The 18,578-nt window shown below is 40.9% G+C and overlaps 1 protein-coding gene across 1 annotated transcript in view; it reads left to right on the top strand.

Annotated features, from left to right (window-relative positions):
- Positions 1-1,489: 1,489 nt before the first annotated feature.
- The window catches only part of LOC136866282 (leukocyte elastase inhibitor), a 55,641-nt gene continuing 38,552 nt past the window's right edge, over positions 1,490-18,578 (top strand). The window contains exon 1 of the mRNA XM_067143108.2: positions 1,490-1,613. Coding sequence (XP_066999209.2) covers positions 1,592-1,613 — 22 coding nt within the window. The 5' untranslated portion in view covers positions 1,490-1,591. The remainder of the gene's footprint in view (positions 1,614-18,578) is intronic.

An 18,578-nucleotide genomic window follows, 5' to 3' on the forward strand; every position in this document is an offset into this window, starting at 1 on the left:
CGGCTGGATGCCCTTCCTGACTCCATCCCTATGTGAAAGTATGTATTCACTACTTGATGAATTTGGGTGGTTGCTGCGTCGTGTGGTGTGAAGAGAAAATGTATCAGGACTAACACAAATACCCAGTCTCCGATCCGCGTGAATCAACCATACGCAATTTTTGTAATGTTGTCAATTTTGAAATCTTCTCATTTATTCTATATTATACCTGAAATATTTCTGAGAATATATTTGTAATAATGGCGTGAGGGGAGGCATGGCATTTTCAGAGCTTACGAAGGGTGACACCAGCTGGAAAAGTCCGGGAACCACCGATCTACAACATTAGCGCCATAAACACATATAAGCACATTTCCACGCGGACTGTGTTTCGTTGTGAACTAATTGGTCCCATCATATCTTCTTTCATCAATTTCCGAACCATGTTACTACCGGTTTCTAATTATCTTTTGTAACTCTATTAAACTTTCATTTTTTCATTATGGTTATTTGTACAGACGTGATCTAAGAGGGAAGAAGTATTATATGTTACTTTTAGAAGATATCTAATGTTACCGAGCGAATTGGATACGCGGTTCGCATTACGTGCCTGTGAGCTGGCATTCAGCAGATGGTGGGTTCAAAAACCCCACTGTCGGCAAAAGATTGTGTTCCGTGGTTTCCAGTTTTCGCACCAGGCAAATAGCGGGGCTTCCGTCATATCCTTCCTAGTCATGGCCCTATCCTATCCTATCGTCGCCATAACCGTCCGGCTCCATAGATGAATGGTTAGCGTGCTGGCATTTGGTCACAGGGGTCCCGGGTTCGATTCCCGGCAGGGTCGGGAATTTTAACCATCATTGGTACATATCCCTGGCACGGGGACTGGGTGTATGTGTTGTCTTCATCATCATTTCATCCTCATCACGACGCGCAGGTCACCTATGGGAGTCAAATAAAAAGAACTGGACCTGGCGAGCCGAACCCGTCCTGGGATATCCCGGCAATAACAGCCATACGATATTTCTTTTGTCGCCATAACATCTGTCTGACTTGGTGCGACGAACAAAAAAAAACAAAAACTAAAAAATACACTCCTAAAATTACAGTTGGTGAAGAGAGAAATTATTCCTGTTGTTTCCATCGTGGATATATCTTTTAAAATCTCTTTAGACATAAGGGTAGTTCGTGATTTTCTCATATTCTGAATAAAATATGGGACGTTATGGTGATGTGGTTTGTAATTATCGACTTACACAATTGAACTACTACGCCTGTTAATTTTTATGCAAATACTGTATACTACCTTTTATTTTCACTGAGAAATTTGGCATATTCCAAATGTGAATCCATCATCTGTTTTATATCTTCGATTACCTTACTGTAGTTTATTTTGATGATCTAATATACTTCTAGTGTACATGAAAGGAGACTATGTGCAATATTAAACGTTGTTTGGAAGGTGGAGACGTTGGGAATCCCAATCTGGGCATCTCGGCCACAATTGAGAGAGAAGTGGGAGGAGGAAGTAGTCGGTATGTTATAAGTCGCGAGGCCATCTTGGCACTTCGCAGTACGCTTGGCAGTACGCTTTACTCCAGGTCTCATCACCATGTTACTTACTCGGCTTTCAGGTAAAGATAAATTCTAAGCTCTGTGTGAAATATTAAGTGTTTTATTTAACAAATAAAAATAGTGGAATACACAAAGATCAGTATGGTTTCTGACAGAATTACCAGAAAAAAATTGTAGAATAAGTTCGTCACAGAATTTGCAGTCATTTATGAAACCATGCGTTTGCAGTTTTAGCAAGTTTTTAATTTTCCAGTATGTATGTCTACCCCTTAGTTTCGTTTCTTGATAAGGGTTTGGGGAAGAGGTGAGGTTAATTTGTATGCTATGTTTTTACGGCCACATGCCCTTTCTGACGCCAACCTCAGTTGACGACATCAATTATGGTCGATGAAATTGGGTAAGGAAGTTGTAAGAAACGGCTGTGGCCTGTGAATAGGAACTGTCACGGAAATGGGAACACACAGGAAAACATTCTCAGGACAGGATTCGAACTCGCTCGACTCCCGAATACAGAGGTTGGCTCCATAACCGTAGCGCGTTAATACGAGTGCCGACTCCGGTCGGTCTTCCTGTTTACATTTTGTGTAACTTTCCAGCAAGAAGCGTAATTCCATTTCACACATTTGTTTGCAGGATAATTTTATATAGAACTAACCATGCAGTAAATGAGACATTTATGCACTGCATATATTATTTTAAAGAAGAAAACGTACTTCTCGCCAAAGTAAGCAAGCGTATCGTTTTACGTAGTTATTGATATCGTTATCATAGGTTCAGGACCTCCAGTTTTACGTTGAGTCAGAACTACGTCCCTTCGCATGCATATTGGATCATGAAGACGAACTACAGTCAACTAATTGGAGAAATTACATCGAAGTTTTAAAATACCAGCTTCTAACCACGGCTTCACCCATGTATTTATAGTTCCAACGATTTAAAAAAATTCCAGGCATGCTGAATCTATATATATAAAATTGGATGTTTGTATATTTGACGTTAATGGACTCAAAAACTACTGGACCGATTTCGCTAAAATTTTCACAATTTGTTCTTATTTCATCTGAAAGGGATTATGAAGTGGTTTGAACGAAATCTGTAAGGTCGTTTTATTATTATGAGTAACTTTATGTAATTTTATTAAACTGCAAAGCCGCACCAAGATTGGATCGACTTGATGGACAGATTGTCGCTAGGCGACAGAAGCTTACGTTATACCAAAATAGTCCGCTAAATGAAATGGCGTATGGTTTTTAGTCCCGGGAGTGCCCGAGGACATGTTCGGCTCGCCACGTGCAGGTCTTGTGATTTGACTCCCGTAGGCGATCTGCACGCTGTGATGAGGTTAATATTTGCTGTATATAGGAGGATGAAAACACGGCGCATTGATTTACAAAGTACCTTTCTTGATAGGAGGTGCATTCTTATGCCTATTATTTTGAAATAGCAATCCAACATGCCGTGATCGAGATGTACTTTCATGTCATAGTACCAACATTGATAGGTCTGCCCATTTTGAAGAATGTGCCTGTGTATTAGACGTGTAAAATATTTAAGAAACTTTTAAAAATATAGAATATCAACATTGGAATGACAAGAGTTATCACCCCCCCTCCTAACGAAGAGCAACTGGGGGTTCCCAATGAGCAAAGGCGAGTCTATGTAATCTATAGGTCTATAGGTGGGTATGTAGGTATGTATTGCATCTCCTCCTATACCACTCGAGCGATTTCAACCAAACTTGGTACACTTATGACTTAGTATCAGGAAAAAAAACGCCGTGGGGGAAAGACACCACAAGCACCCTCAAAGGGGGGGGGGGCCTTGGGGGAAGAGTAAAAAAAAAATCGAAAATAGTGTTGAATTCATAGTTTTCGGGGTCGCTGAGATAAATAGTGACACTCCGGATTTTAAAGTCCAATTTCAGTCCCCTTCGAGGAGGGAGCGAGGAGGAGTGAGAAATAATAATAATAATAATAATAATAATAATAATAATAATAATAATAATAATAATAATAATAATAAGAAAATATATAAAAAAGAGCCGAACTCATCATTTTCAGGGTGGCTGAGATGAATAGTGATACTCCGGAATTTGTTGAAGTCCAAGTTCACCACCCTTAGCGGAGAGGGAGGGAGATATAAACATATTAATAATAGAAAATAGAAGTCGAATCCATAGTTTCGGGGTCACTGAGATGAATAGTGACAGTCCGGAATTTTTGAAAGTCCAAGTTCATCACCCTTTGGGGTGGGGGGCGATGGGTAATGAGATAAAAAAGTAATCTGTAATAGTGCCAAATCCACAATTTTCGGGCTCGCTTAAATGTATAGTGACGCTCCGAATTTTTTGAAGTCCAAGTTCATCACCCTTTGAGGTGAGGGTCGAGGGGAGATTGAGATATAAAAATAATCGGAAATAGTATCGAATCCATAGTTTTCGGGGTCGCTGAGATGAATAGTGACACTCCGGATTTTTTAAAGTTCATATTCAGCACCCTAAGTGGGGGGGGGGGGGACGAGGTGGGAGTGAGATATAATAATTATAGTAATACAAAATATAAGTCGAATCCATAGTTTTCGGGGTCGCCTAGATGAATAGTGGCACTCCGGAATTTTTTAAATTCAAAGTTCATCACCCTTTGGGGGGGGAGGGTAATGAGATATAAAGCGAGGGGTAATGAGATATAAAATTAATCGGAAATAGTGACGAATCTATAGTGTTCGGCGTCGCTGAGGTGTATGGTGACATTCCGGATTTTTAAAAGTCCATGTTCAGCATTAAGATATAAGAATTTCGTAGTGTTCCCTATTGAAGTGAGTTCAGCGACCTTGGGGGGTGGGGAGTGAGACATAAAATTAATCGAAAATAGTGTCGAATCCATACTTTTCGGCATGGCTGAAATGAATAGTAACACTCCGGATGTCGTTTAAGTCCAAGTTGAGCCCCAGTAAGCAGGGTTGTGAGAAGGGGTGAAGAAAAGAAAATGTGCAAATGACCGAGATTTTGGGTGTTTGTATGCATGTTCCAGCATAGGTGTCAACTAAACTTGGTACAACACTAAATTTATTTAATAAATTCACACTATCTGTTAAAAATACTGCAGGGGCAAGACACACCTAGAAGCCCTAGGGAAGGGGGCGAAATATAATTATAACTAAAAACGACCGATATTAGTGTTAAATCCATAGTTTTCTGGACTACGGGAGAGATTTCAGCCAAACTTGGTACATTTATGATTTACTATAATGAGACAAACTGCGAGAAGGTATGGTAGACCTGGCACGCTAGGGGTGGGGTGGGAAGGGCTGACATGTAAAAATAATCGAAAATAGTGTGGAGTAGTGAGACGAATATTGATACTCCGGGCGTCGTTCTGTGTATGTTTCTTTCAGCATAGCCCTCATACAAAATTGGTACACATATGACTTACTATCTGAAAAAAAAAATACTATTGGGTAAAACACCAGTAGCACTCCTCGTGGAGGTGGTGAAATATAAAAATAAACGAAAATGATTGATATTAATGTTTACGAGTTCACTGAGTTGAACTGTGACACTCTGGATGGATCAGTCATACTTCACCGCAATTGGTATGGAGGTTGAGAAGGGGTGAAAATGAATGTAAAAATAACCATCAAAAATTTAAAAATAATAGAAAATAACCGATATTAATGTCGAATTCATTGTTGTGACTCCCTGAATATCGTTTAAGTCGACGTTCAGCCTCCATTGGGACGGTTTTGTAGTGTATAGTATAAAATGACCGAGATTAGTGTTGAATCCACTGCGTTTGGGGTCTCAAGGCTGATTGGTGAGAGTCTCAATGACAGTTGAAATTGTGTAGATCATATCTATACCGTGACTGATAAATACATGAAGTTATCACTTATTATCTTTTTGAAAGGATCAAATACTTCCCAGTCAATTCGAGCTTCCACAAGGATAAAATTTTGCCCAAAAATGAAATCATTTAAAACTTGAAATCAAACACATCTAAATAACTGTAAAACTATTTTATAATAGATGGTAAAAATCCATATCCCAGAAAGGAATTCTATTAAAATTCACTTTAACATAACTAACTGGTGATATTAATCTTAAAAGTAAACATCCTAAACCAACCGGGCTACGCCGGGTAGTCAGCTAGTATAGTATAGAGTTCAATTCGGAATTTTTTTTTCGAGAGGAGAGGTGAAAAAAGATAGGATAAGGAAATAAAGGAGGAGGATTAGTAGATAAGAGAAGATTAAAAGAACTGGATGTTAAAAGAAAATGGGAAAGGATAGGATAGGGAAATAAAGGAGGGGTAGTTTAGAGTGGGTTAGGAGGATGGATTATTGGAGGTAGGAAACGTGGGTAGGAACTGTGTAAGGCATGGGAAATTGAATTCGTGTTTAGAAATTTAGCATTTTTGAGAAGAAGGATTCGGAAGTCGAAAAGAATATTGGGTTTTTCAGATTTGTCGTTTAAATTTAAATTAGGGTTGAAGTATTGGTCAAGGTGAATAAAACGATTTTCAACAGTGTTTAGAAGGGGGCGTTTGTTAATGATTTTAAGTATTTTTATGTCTTTTCCAATATTGGTGAAATTATGTTTGGAGTCTCGTATGTGTTGTCCTATAACAGAGAATCTGTTGTATTTAATGGCGTTGATGTGTTCGGAGTATCTGATATTAAAGTTGCGTCCAGTTTGACTGGTGTACGAGGAGCTGCAGTTGTTACATTTGAATCTGTATACTCCAGATTTAGAAAAAGCACTAGATTTATTTTGTGATTTAGAGTTGTGTAATATATCAAAAGGCCCCCTAGTCGCCAACCCACGCTTCCAAGTTAAGAGCCCTGGGGCTTTCATGTTCTTGTATAAGCTTCATAGAAATTGTGAAAGTATGTGATGGAGAGTTAGAAAAGGTTAACTGTTATATTAATGTGAGATATAGCTCGAGGGGGAAGATTTTATATAGCAATGTAAGGTAGTATTTAGAATTTATGCATATGGACTCTCGGGTGGATGAAAGCCTCGATACGGCCTGTATATCACGAAGGAAGTCCTCTGGATAACTGGAAATGATATTACGGTTCAGTTTTTGGAAGCTTGACATGTCGGATTTGTTTCTAAGGAAACGTATAATCTTATTATTGTCACAAAAAACGTATTAATATATGAGAAAGTGGCAGCTTCTCATACATGCGACACATAGTAATCACTGATCATTGAGCGTGATGCACCATCTCCAGGACTGAGGTAGAAACATTACTACAGTATTTGATATCCTTAAAGGAAAAAGTGTCCAGAACAGAATGCGTGGGCAGAAGTTTCACAGCCCAATTCAACAATCCTCTGGAAGGAAACAATATAATACACGAGAGAAACTGAGTTCTATTTTCTTACGACCTTATTCTTTAGTGTAATATACCTATAATTTTAAGTTCTGGTAGGAAATAATGGAATTGGGAGAAGCCTTCATTCTGCACCATAATCGCAACACATTCGGTGCACAGTCAACAATAAGACACGACAGAAACATACTATTGTTGAACAGGTCGTTTACTGTGCAGTCCGCATTCAGTTAATATAAGAAGGCTAAGAAAGGTTTTCGCTATTTCCCGTTCACCCAGCACGCGTCCGTAAGGATTCCGGGGGCAATCAAGCGTGCTGACTCTCTGGATGGTTGCCACGGGTGATGGCGGGGAGGGGCCATCACTACGGGGAAGCCTGCTGCGATCGCAGTTGGTACTACCCCACTGTACTTGTTAATATCGTCGGGGTGACAGTCGAACTCGACACGAGGTACTGCTCCTCAGAACAGGGATTTTCTCTGTTTGGGGATTCAGTCCCGAGTGTCGGAAACGACTGAAACTTCGGAGATATTAACAAATACGCGGGATGAGGTGCGCGTCCGAAAGGATTCCGGGGGCGACAAAGCGCATCGACTTACTGGATGGTCGCCACGGGTGATGGCGGGGAGGAGCCATCATCTCTACGAAAGCTTCCTGCGTTAGGCCAAGGAGGCATGGTGGAGAAGTTCTACCCACTATCTGACAAGAAAGAAGAAGCGTGCGGTGAATCGACAAAATGACGCATGTTCAGTTGATGTGAAGAGTTTCAATTGTAAAATGTTGGTATCAATGGATGGTAATAAAATCTATGTATGGATAATTTTGTATATCCCTATGATATTCGCTAAATAAAATTCATCATCACTGTTCTTAACTGCAGTATTTTTTAATATTCAATCAAATAAAGAAGGTTAAATGTATTTACAATGATGGGTTATTGAAAAGCTCACAACCATAGTGTTAACAGGAAATTTAAGATAAGATAATACACACCTTCCATAATTTCGGAAATCATAGAGCCGGGAGATGGTATTGATTATTTTAATCTTAATTTTCGATACATGCAGTTTACAAAAATGATTATAATATAATTGAAATCCGTGCACTAAAAGCACAAATAAAGAATAACCTGTCCGGAAATATGACGAATAAAAATTTAATACAAGTATTTGTGAGCAATTTAGAAGTTGAACAGAAAAAAGAATGGCCTGAAAAGTGTGTTAGAAATATTATTATAAGAAATGGAACTTCTCGGACATGCTATCGAGGAAACATGGCACCCGCCCCAAAGAGGTCAGCACAGTAGTTATCCTCAGTCCCTCCATATATCCGACTCCTGAAATGAATATTTATATTGACTCTCGAAAAAAAAAAAAAAAAAAAAAAAACGTGCAGGCTAATAGAATTATTACGATAAAATTATTATGTGCTATATCTATAATCTACGTACCTAACTGCTCTACTCTTCAACGGAGTTCTGTTTTCTAGTAGGTTATAAAGAATGACATCCAATGTGTGGAGAACGCGTGCACAGATTAGTTACAGATGACGTAAGAACCAATAATAATGTTATTTGATTTACGTCCCACTAACCAATTTTATGGTTTTCGGAGATGCCGAGGTGCCGAAATTTATTCTCACAGGAGTTCTTTTACGTGCCAGTAAATCTACCGACATGAGGCTGACGTATTTGAGCACCTTTAATTACCACGGGACTGAGCCAGGATCGAATCTGCCAAGTTGGGGTCAGAGGGCCAGCGCCTCAACCGTCTAAGACACTCAGCTCGGCGACGTAAGAACCACTTTAAATAGTAAGGCATTATTACAGTCATTATACATGGATAGGGAAAGGTGAAAGCTACTTTTAGGAGACTTTGAACTATGAGAGGGAACTGGAAGGACGTAATTGTGATGCTATAATAAGTTCTTTCGAGTGAGCTCTAAGCTAATAAACAGGTCCTATCCTCATAATCTGGATCTTGGATTTCATAAATCTCAAATGCATTGGTCGGGCTTCAAACCGCTATACCTCGGTGACAAACCAGTGGTAGTTTCACGTGGGTATCACTTCCCGTACTTCCCGGATGTTGCAAATATATGATGAAGGCACTGATACTATATTTCGCAAGGAATGTGAACTCGAAGATAGGAACTTTTCATTTAAGAAATGATTATTGTGATTATTTTCTTTCGGGGTAAAACAGGGTGATATCAGCTCCGGACGTAAGTAAACACAGCACTTTAATTATGAAAAATAGCCATTAAAGATTTATAATTTTAAAAATATTTTTCGTCCGTCTCAGAGACAACTAAGGCTAGTCCATGAAAGTTCATTTTTCACTACAATGTTGAGAACATTCTAGTCTTTGTTTCCTCATTTTTTTTACTGCCAGAGACCATGACATTACATTTATCGGAAAGAAAATTCCTCATATTGCAGTGGTTGGTCAACAAATGAGGAATTTACTGTAAAGTAACTTTTGATTCAGCCTTGGTTAAATAGGGAATAATTCATTCAAGATTTCGCTAATCCTGAAAGAAAATGCAGTAGTATCTGTTGTAAGCCGTTACTGACTTCCAGAATTGGTTCTTAGTGACACACCTAGAGTCTTAAATATCAAGAAAGATAAGGAAAGAATGGCAAAGGTGAATAACAGTCCAAATTTCAAGACCATTGTACCTTCGGGGTCTCGCGTGAAGAGCGAGATTTATACAGTGTGCTAAATAGCCTAGGAGAGCACGTCTCCTAAACCCAGCTCGAGGTTTTCCTTCTGCTGGTGGTTTAACGTCGCATTAATGCTGGTCGGTTTTCGATTACGATGGGATAGGAAAGGGCTAGGACTGGGAAAGAAGCGGCGGTGACCTAAATGAATTGCCTGGTGTAACCTAGGAAAACCATCTTCTGCCGAGGATCGAGTTCGAAACCACGTTCTCTCGAATTCAAGCTTACAGCTACGTGGCGCGTAGCGTGCCATCAACTCACTCGGTACTAGTGTCATGCAAAACACGCTCCTTGCTCGGTTTATATTTGTCGAGTATGGCAATGAACGAAGTTTGCTTCTGAAAGGCGAGGCGAGCTATGTTCGTTCGACCTTGCCCCTTAATACTCGCTCTTTCACGCGCTACCTCAGTCACGGTTAGAAGTGTTTCCCCTCTCTCCGTCCTTGTTTCTACTATAGTCGAAGGATGTTCTAACACATCAATAGTATCTACTTTGCCAAAATTAGCACCGATATTAATCAGTTCTTGCGCTAATTAACATGGATGTGTTTTTGGGCTGGGGGTACATCTAGAATTAGCATGGACAGTTTTGCGTCGACAACTTTCCGACAGCCGGGCTGAGTGGCTTAGACGGTTGAGGCGCTGGTTTTCTGACCCCAACTTGGCTGGTTCGAACCTGGCTCAGTCCGGTGGTATTTGAAGGTGCTCAAGTTTGTCAACCTGGTGTCGGTAGATTTGCTGGCACGTAAAGGAACTTCTGCGGGACTAAATTCCGGCATCCCGGCGTCTCCGAAAACCGTAAAAGTAATTAGTGGGAGGTAAAGCCAATAATATTAATTATTATTATTAATTTTCCGACACAACGGTAACCATGGCAACCAGATGCGTCATCTATGCTTATTAGTAAATAGGGCAGAAAATAAAATAATCATGCTTCTATGTATCTCCGTGTGGCGGAGGAACTTAGTTAATTTTTCTTTAAAGTCTTCCCCGGAAACAATGTTGGTGGTCGGAAATCTTTGGCTCGCTTGAAAACACACGCGCTAGTTACGGTTTGCTTCGTACTGCCGTACAATGTTTGTCGGCAATCGGTAACATTAAATTTTCAGACGTGTTTTTTTTTAATGAGTTGTACCGAATTTATATGTTAACAGTGTATGCCACGTTTCACAGGAAACATACCCTGTCCGCTGACTATCTGCAGTGACCACAAGTAGGATGAGGTGGTGGTGGTGGTTATTATTTTTAAGAGGAAGTACAACTGAGCAACCCTCCTCTACATTAATCACAGGGGAAATATGGAAGGGATCTGACCCTTCGAAAAATGAAGGTATCAGTCAAAGGAAGACAAAGGCCACAAAGGGCCTGTAAGAGAAAGACTCCCTAGGCCTCGATACCTATTACCATCGGGATCGGAAAATAACAAGAGTTGACCAAGGCAGGTTGAATAGGATATATGAAAGTGAGGAGCCTGGCACAAGTAAGTGAAAGAAATGCCAGGACTCAGCTAAGGGCCCCGTAGTTACCAACCCACGCTCCCAATTTAAGAGCCCCTGGGACCCCTTTAAGTCGCGTCTTATGACAGACAGGGGATACCGTGAGTGTTATTCTACCACCCCCACCCACAGGGGGGCCACAAGCAGGAACTTCTTCCAAACATCAGAACTGAGCCCATCTGTCTTCATTGGTTTTTATTCACTATTTTGAATTTTAGCCATTGCGTTATCCGTCGGTTCACGTGGCATGATGAACAACTGCTCAAGACTAATGGTAGGTACCCAAATTTCTCATCAGTATCAATCAATCAATCAATCAATCAATCAATCAATCAATCAATCAATCAATCAATCAATCAATCAATCAATCAATCAATCAATCAATCAATCAATCAATCAATCAATCAATCAATCAATCAATCAATCAATCAATCAATCAATCAATCAATCAATCAATCAATCAATCAATCAATCAATCAATCAATCAATCAATCAATCAATCAATCAATCAATCAATCAATCAATCAATCAATCCTGCTTAGTCTTAATTTCGAAACGTGGAAATTGGTAGACATACCATTAAATGGCCCCGCTTCAGGAGATCAGTAACCAAGTAACTGAGGTTATACGATTACTACTGTAAAGTTGCATTATAATTAAGAAAACTGTCCATTTAGTAGTAATATTATTTGTTTTTACGTCCCACTAACTACTGTTACAGTTTTTGAAGACGCCGAGGTGCCGGAATTTAATCCGGCAAAAGTTCTTTTACGTGCCACTAAATATACCGACACGAGGCTGACGCATTAGAGCACCTTCAAGTACCACTGGACTAAGCCAGGATCGGACCTGCCAAGTTGGGAGAAGGCCAGCGCCTCAACCGTCTGAGCCACTCAGCCCGGCAAACTGTTCATTTAAAAGGCCTAGTTTTATACAGGATAAGTCGAACTCCACCGACAAACTTTCGGAGGTTGTTCAGGGATACCTTCTAAGTATATTGGTATAAGGGACCCGTTGTTTCCGATGGCTCGTTAGAGAATAATAATGCAATTACGATTTATTTGGATTGTTACCCCAATCATTCTTGTTTCTGTAAAAATACCTTCATATCGGAGAAAGGGCGTGTAATATGCAATAATCAAAAACGTACAACACAAAATACAGAGTAATCTGTTCTGTCAGTGTACTGGTATTGTTCAAAATGACAACCTCGATGATCACGGCATCGTTGGCTTCCGGCACGTTAAAGAACTCCTGCGGGACAAAATTCCGACACCGCGGCGTTTGTCAAGAACTAACATTTTTTTAAATTTTCAGTGCGATACAGGTACAAAGCTAACTGGGACACCAAACCAAAAGAAATGCAATTATTCGGTAAGGAGCAACCGGAGACTGCGGGTCCCTTATATCACTATACTCGGAATGTACGAGTACACCTGAACAACCTCCGAAAGTTCGTCGATGGAGTTCGGCTTCACCATGTATTTAAAAACAATCGTCAATATCAGAAAGCTTCTATGGATGTTACGGAAATCCGGAGTTTAGGAATTTCGTCCTGCAGGAGTTAATTAACGTGCTGGAAGTAAGGAGATTGAACACCTACAAATGACACTAAATAAATAATGGCGTATGGCCTCTGAAGAGGCCTGGTGTGGGTCTTTTTCTCGTAGACGGCCTATTAGGCGACCTGCATGTCTGTGAAGATGATGGCCCTACCTAGGATGATTTCTAATGCTGAATACGCCACACACATCCAGCCCCAGAGCCACTGGAATTAACCAATTAGGTTAAAATTCGCGACCCGCCCGGCAATCGAACCCGGGACCCTCTGGACCAAAGGCCAGCACGCTAAACATTTAGCCATGGCGCCGGACACAAATGACACTGACCTCAGCTGGAATCGTAAACCTCTATATTGAGAACAACTAACTGACTGCGCCTATGACGTCGGCATTATTATTATTATTATTATTATTATTATTATTATTATTATTATTATTATTATTATTATTATTATTATTATTTGGTAGTGGTATTAACGTTGCATTAACAGATCCAAGATTTTGATGACACAACGATGGGAAAGGATTACGATTACGAAGGAAGTGGCCGTGGCGTTAGTTAATGTACAGCCCCAATGTTTGCCTAACCATCTTCAAGACTGTCAACAGTGGATTTTGAACCCACCATATCCCGAACGTTATTATCTTATTGGTTGAATAGTCAGTGTCAAGGTATTCAGTTCAGAGGGCCCCGGGTTTAATTCCCGGCCGTGTCGATAATTTTAGCCGCATCTAGTTAAATTCTCTGACTCCGGGACTGGGTATTAATGTTTGTCCGAATACACTCCTCTTCATGTACAAGAGCAACCACAGAAACATGCAAATGTAAACACATCTCTCCGGGTAGCGTTAACGTTAAGGGAACACTCGGTTATAAAACAGGGCGCCTGTGACCCCATCAAGGTGCGGGAAAAGAAGCAGCTGCAGCAGCAGCAGCAGCAGCAGCCAGAAGAAGGAGAAGAAGAAGGAGAAGAAGACGATCACCATCATCACAGAGTTTTATTGCTGTAGTTTCACGTCAGAGACTTGAACATCTGTTTCAGCGGCCTTTTCTGCTGTGTGTGTGTGTGTGCGCGCGCGTGCGTGCGTGCGCGTGTGTGTGTGTATGAAGAATATCATTGGATTGTCGATACTAGTGTATTCGTAATTGACTGTGTGTTGGATCTGGTAGTAGCTAATATAAGCATTACTCCATTGTCACCTGCAGGTGAAGTGAAAAGCGTGAAAACCTTTTCTAGGATATTACTACTACTACTACTACTAATAATAATAATAATAATAATTTGTAGCTTGATGCGTCTTGTAAGACAGTCTCTCTGTTAACCATTTGGCACTCAGCCTATATGTAGGGGTTTGCTCGAAGACACTCTGACTAATTTTTGTCATTTTCCGAACCAAATTACAAAAAATCAACACGCAAACAGTTTAACACACATTAAAATAAAATAACTCACACTAATACAGGAAACTATATGCATTTCAGAAATGAATATATACCGGGCGAGTTGGCAGTGCGCGTAGAGGCGCGCGGCTGTGAGCTTGCATGCGGGAGATAGTAGATTCGAATGCCACTATCGGCAGCCCTGAAAATGGTTTTCCGTGGTTTCCCATTTTCACACCAGGCAAATGCTGGGGCTGTACCTTAATTAAGGCCACGGCCGCTTCCTTCCAACTCCTAGGCCTTTCCTATCCCATCGTCGCCATAAGACCTATCTTGTGTCGGTGCGACGTAAAGCCCCTAGCAAAAAAAGAAATGAATATGCGTGGGATGTATTGTTATTGGTAAAGCCGTAAAAAAATATTAAATTTTGAAAATACATAAAAAAAATTATTTTTGGTTTTCAATGACTGAAAAATCAGACATTATTGCGTTTTCTTTCTTTACTCTTAAAGGTGAAAGAAAGAACATTTAATTCTGTATAATTTGATATCAGTATTATGTGTATGCTGCAATTCACTCATGAAGTATGGCAGAAAAGTTATTCAGTGTACATGTAACTGTCATCGATGTCAGGTCCTCGCAGTCCGATGCACGGTGAGCAGCTGTGACTTTGTCATTTCCCACATAATGCGAATCACTTTCAGCAAAAGAAGGTCATTCTTACTGTCTAAATCATCTGAAAATTCAAGGATATCGGCCTCATTCGGCCTTGAATATGGCCTAGCCATTACGATAAAAAGACGCAAGCACGTGCAACAACGGAGTTATGAAATAGAGTAAAATTATAGTTTGCGAAGTACAGCGAACACACGGTATACCAAAGAAACGAAATATACTCTAACCTAAACTCATATCAAGATCAAATTGTTGTATTCATAAGCCAACCAAAACAGATCCACGCAATAACAACTTCAAATAACCACAACATAAACATTCACGGTCAACAGATTTCATTTGTCGAAAATAAATATTTTGTATGGCTGGTGGATATATCTGTAGAGTAAAACGCAAATTCAACGCTTTAAGGTACCGTCACGATTAACTGCTACGATTTAACAGCCACGCAAATGGCCAAAATCCCCAAGTAGCGAATACAAATAATGTTGCGATGTATCGGCGCCGTGAGCTTTCTCGCCATAACCTCTCGCGCCGATAGATCGGCGCGCTGAGTGCGAAAAGGTTAAGGGTGGGTGGTGTCTGCCAGGAAACTATGTATTTCTGTGGTGGTGTGTTCATTGCACGAATGTTGAGAATAGCACAAAGACACAGTAACCTAACTAAAGGATTGAAACGTTTATGATTAAAATACCTCGGCCCGGCCAGGAATCGAACCCGGTGGCCTGAAGAACGAAGGCCAAGACACTGACCATTCAGCTAAGGAGCCGAACAAATTCGTGTCCTTATGCCGAGGCGTTGTAGCTTTTTCCAGACACACCCACGATGGAGGCGAGCTGCAGGTGCCTTTTAACCACATTCTATACCAAAGTCAAATATCTGGCAGTACCTGTCATCGAACTCGAATCTCCGATGACGTCAGTTTATAGCGCTTACCATTACGCATTTTTGGACAGTCAAGAGGAAGATTTTAACCTACTTTTTTCTCATTTGTGTTCATTAATTTAAACACTGAGTTTGTGGAGTGGGGGTGGGGATGACGACGACGACGTTGATGACGCTGGTTAGAGGTGAAGCCACCAACTCTCAACGGAATTAGTTTGCGGGGCCTTGATAGTATTTCATTTTCACGCCCTTCGCGATCATTCTCTTCCCTTTGCCGATACCTTGATACTTCGGACCTCTTCCTTTCCCTTCACTCGTTATTATAGTTAAGAAAGCATGGTTGCCAAGTTGTTTTTCTTCTTAAAAATAACCATCACCACCATTGTTTGTTTATTGATTTTTTGAGTAACCGAGAGTCATTAATCCCATGGCTGAAGGAAAAGAGCGTAGCATAAGTAAGAAGCAGCAAACTCAGTTGAGAATGTGTGGCTATCTGCTGCCGTAGTTGACGGGTTAGCTTTTTTTTTTTTGCTATTTTGCTTTACGTCGCACCGACACATATGTCTTACGGCGACGATGGGATAAGAAATGCCTAGGAATTGGAAGGAAGTGGCCGTGGCCTTAATTAAGGTACAGCCCCGGCATTTGCCAGGTGTGAAAATGGGAAACCACGGAAAACCATCTTCAGGGCTGCCGACAGTGGGGCTCGAACCCACTATCTCCCGATTACTGGATACTGGCTGCCTTAAGCGACTGCAGCTATCGAGCTCGGTAACGGGTTAGCTAAGAACTTCTCAACTCGTTCCCAGGATTGTTCCGAATTTAAAACGGGTTGCACTCATCCGTAGGTAACTCGATTCAGAAGGTAAATAGGTAGAATTCTTATCCCCTGCCGCTTTAATAGTGGTTTTCTATGTAAAATGTGTACTTCACGGATCGAGCTGATCAGCCTTATAAATACTTATTCACCGGTAGAAAAATTTGACATTCGACCACCAACGATTACCAGTGATGGTGGTGATGGTTTTCGATGGCTTACCCATTTCAATTTAATGTAAGGTACCGAACATGTACCTCTTGACGGTTTTCATTTTTACCAATATTAGCCCCAAATTTGCCATAGTAACAAATGGTATGCATTTTTCAAATATTCCGAGTACATGGATCTGTTGATCAATGTGTCTCAAATTCTATACACGAAGCTACTATTGCTACTCCTCCTCGAGGGTCGCTAAGAGATTGTTAGGGAGAAGGGGGTAAAATAATGAATTCAACCATGACGGACGGTTGTTGACATATCCAGGTCGTGTCGCATTAGAGGCTGTTGGACCGGGCGAGTTGGCCGTGCGCGTAGAGGCGCGTGGCTATGAGCTTGCATCCGGGAGATAGTAGGTTCGAATCCCACTATCGGCAGCCCTGAAGATGGTTTTCCGTGGTTTCCCATTTTCACACCAGGTAAATGCTGGGGCTGTACCTTAATTAAGGCCACGGCCGCTTCCTTCTAACTCCTAGGCCCTTCCTATCCCATCGTCGCCATAAGACCTGTCGGTGCGACGTAAAGCCCCTAGCAAAAAAAAAAAAAAAAAAAAAAAAAAGGTTGTTGGTAAGAGAGAATGAATGAATTCAACCTCGATCGGCGGTAGAAAATTACATCGACGAAAGCAGCTCGTTACCTGCTGTAATATTGTCCGATTTCGTAAAATGCTCCGTATTTCCTTCAAAGAATTGCGAACATTTTCATTCTAAGCTTAAAGGTTGCTTTACTCTCCACGTCTACATGTATTTCCGTGTTAGTGAGATTTGTTGTAGCACACACCTTTCAATAACAATTATAATAATGAAATCACAAGGGAAGAAAATTCATGAAAAGGAGAAATTTATTTTGCACAAAGTTATGGATTATAATAATAATATGATATGAAGATATGATTTTGTTAGGGCTTATCTTGTAAATATCTGTCTAAATGAAGAGGACTTCCAGTTATTTTAACTACTCATTCGACTAGAATTATCTTTATGGATCATTTGTACTTATCTGAAGGAGTGTTCCTCTATTAGAGACATTTTGAACCATACCAGCAATAGCAATACTGGAAGGAAAATGTTTCTATCTGGGCAGCTTCGGGGACGAATTTAAGTCCTGTTTGGGGTCGAACTTTTGAGGAAAGGTATATTTGAGATCGAGTTCATAACCTGTACTATCGAGTTTCCTGCAGGCCCACTTTGGCAGCTGTGCGATTAATGAGTGTGATGACCCCCCTGGACGAGTTGGCTTTGTGGTACGGAGCGCGCAGCTATAAGATTGTATTTGAGGGATGGCGAGTTCGAATCACACCATCGGCTGCCCTAAAGATGGTTTTACCGAGCGAGTTGGCCGTGCGGTTAGGGTCGCGTAACTGTGAGCTTGCAATCGGGAGGTAATGAGTTTGAATCCTACTGTCGGCAGCCCTGAAGATTGTTTTCCATGGTTTCCCATTTTCACACCAGGCAAATGTCGGAGCTGTACCTTAAGCAAGGCCACGACTGCTTCCTTCCCAGTCCTAGCACTTCCCCATCCTTGAGTCGCCGAAAATCTCCAGTGTGTTAGTGCGACGTTAAACCGCTAGAAAAAAGAGTTATGGTCTTCCATGGTTTCCCATTTTTAAATCAGTAAATGCTGGGACTGTGTCTAAAACCCACGGCCGCAAATCTCCTATCCTATCGTTTATGAATGGTGTGAACATTTTGCTCATAGGGTGGTTGATGCGGCCATTTCAGTGGGCTTGGCAGACTGAGATGTAATAGCAACTTTTGGCTCGGTGATAAAAGCAACGGTAAACTACATCACTCCTCATTTCCCTAGTACGCCTATTCAGTGACGCCTAGTCCACCTAACGGCTGATGGCTGAGCTGTCGAGGTCCAAAGCAGCCTCCACGCTGAGCACTCACCATCGCCAACGAAACGTACTATGCCATTGCACAAAAAGA

This window comes from Anabrus simplex, chromosome 3 (assembly GCF_040414725.1).
Source record: "Anabrus simplex isolate iqAnaSimp1 chromosome 3, ASM4041472v1, whole genome shotgun sequence".
Lineage (NCBI taxonomy): Eukaryota > Metazoa > Arthropoda > Insecta > Orthoptera > Tettigoniidae > Anabrus > Anabrus simplex.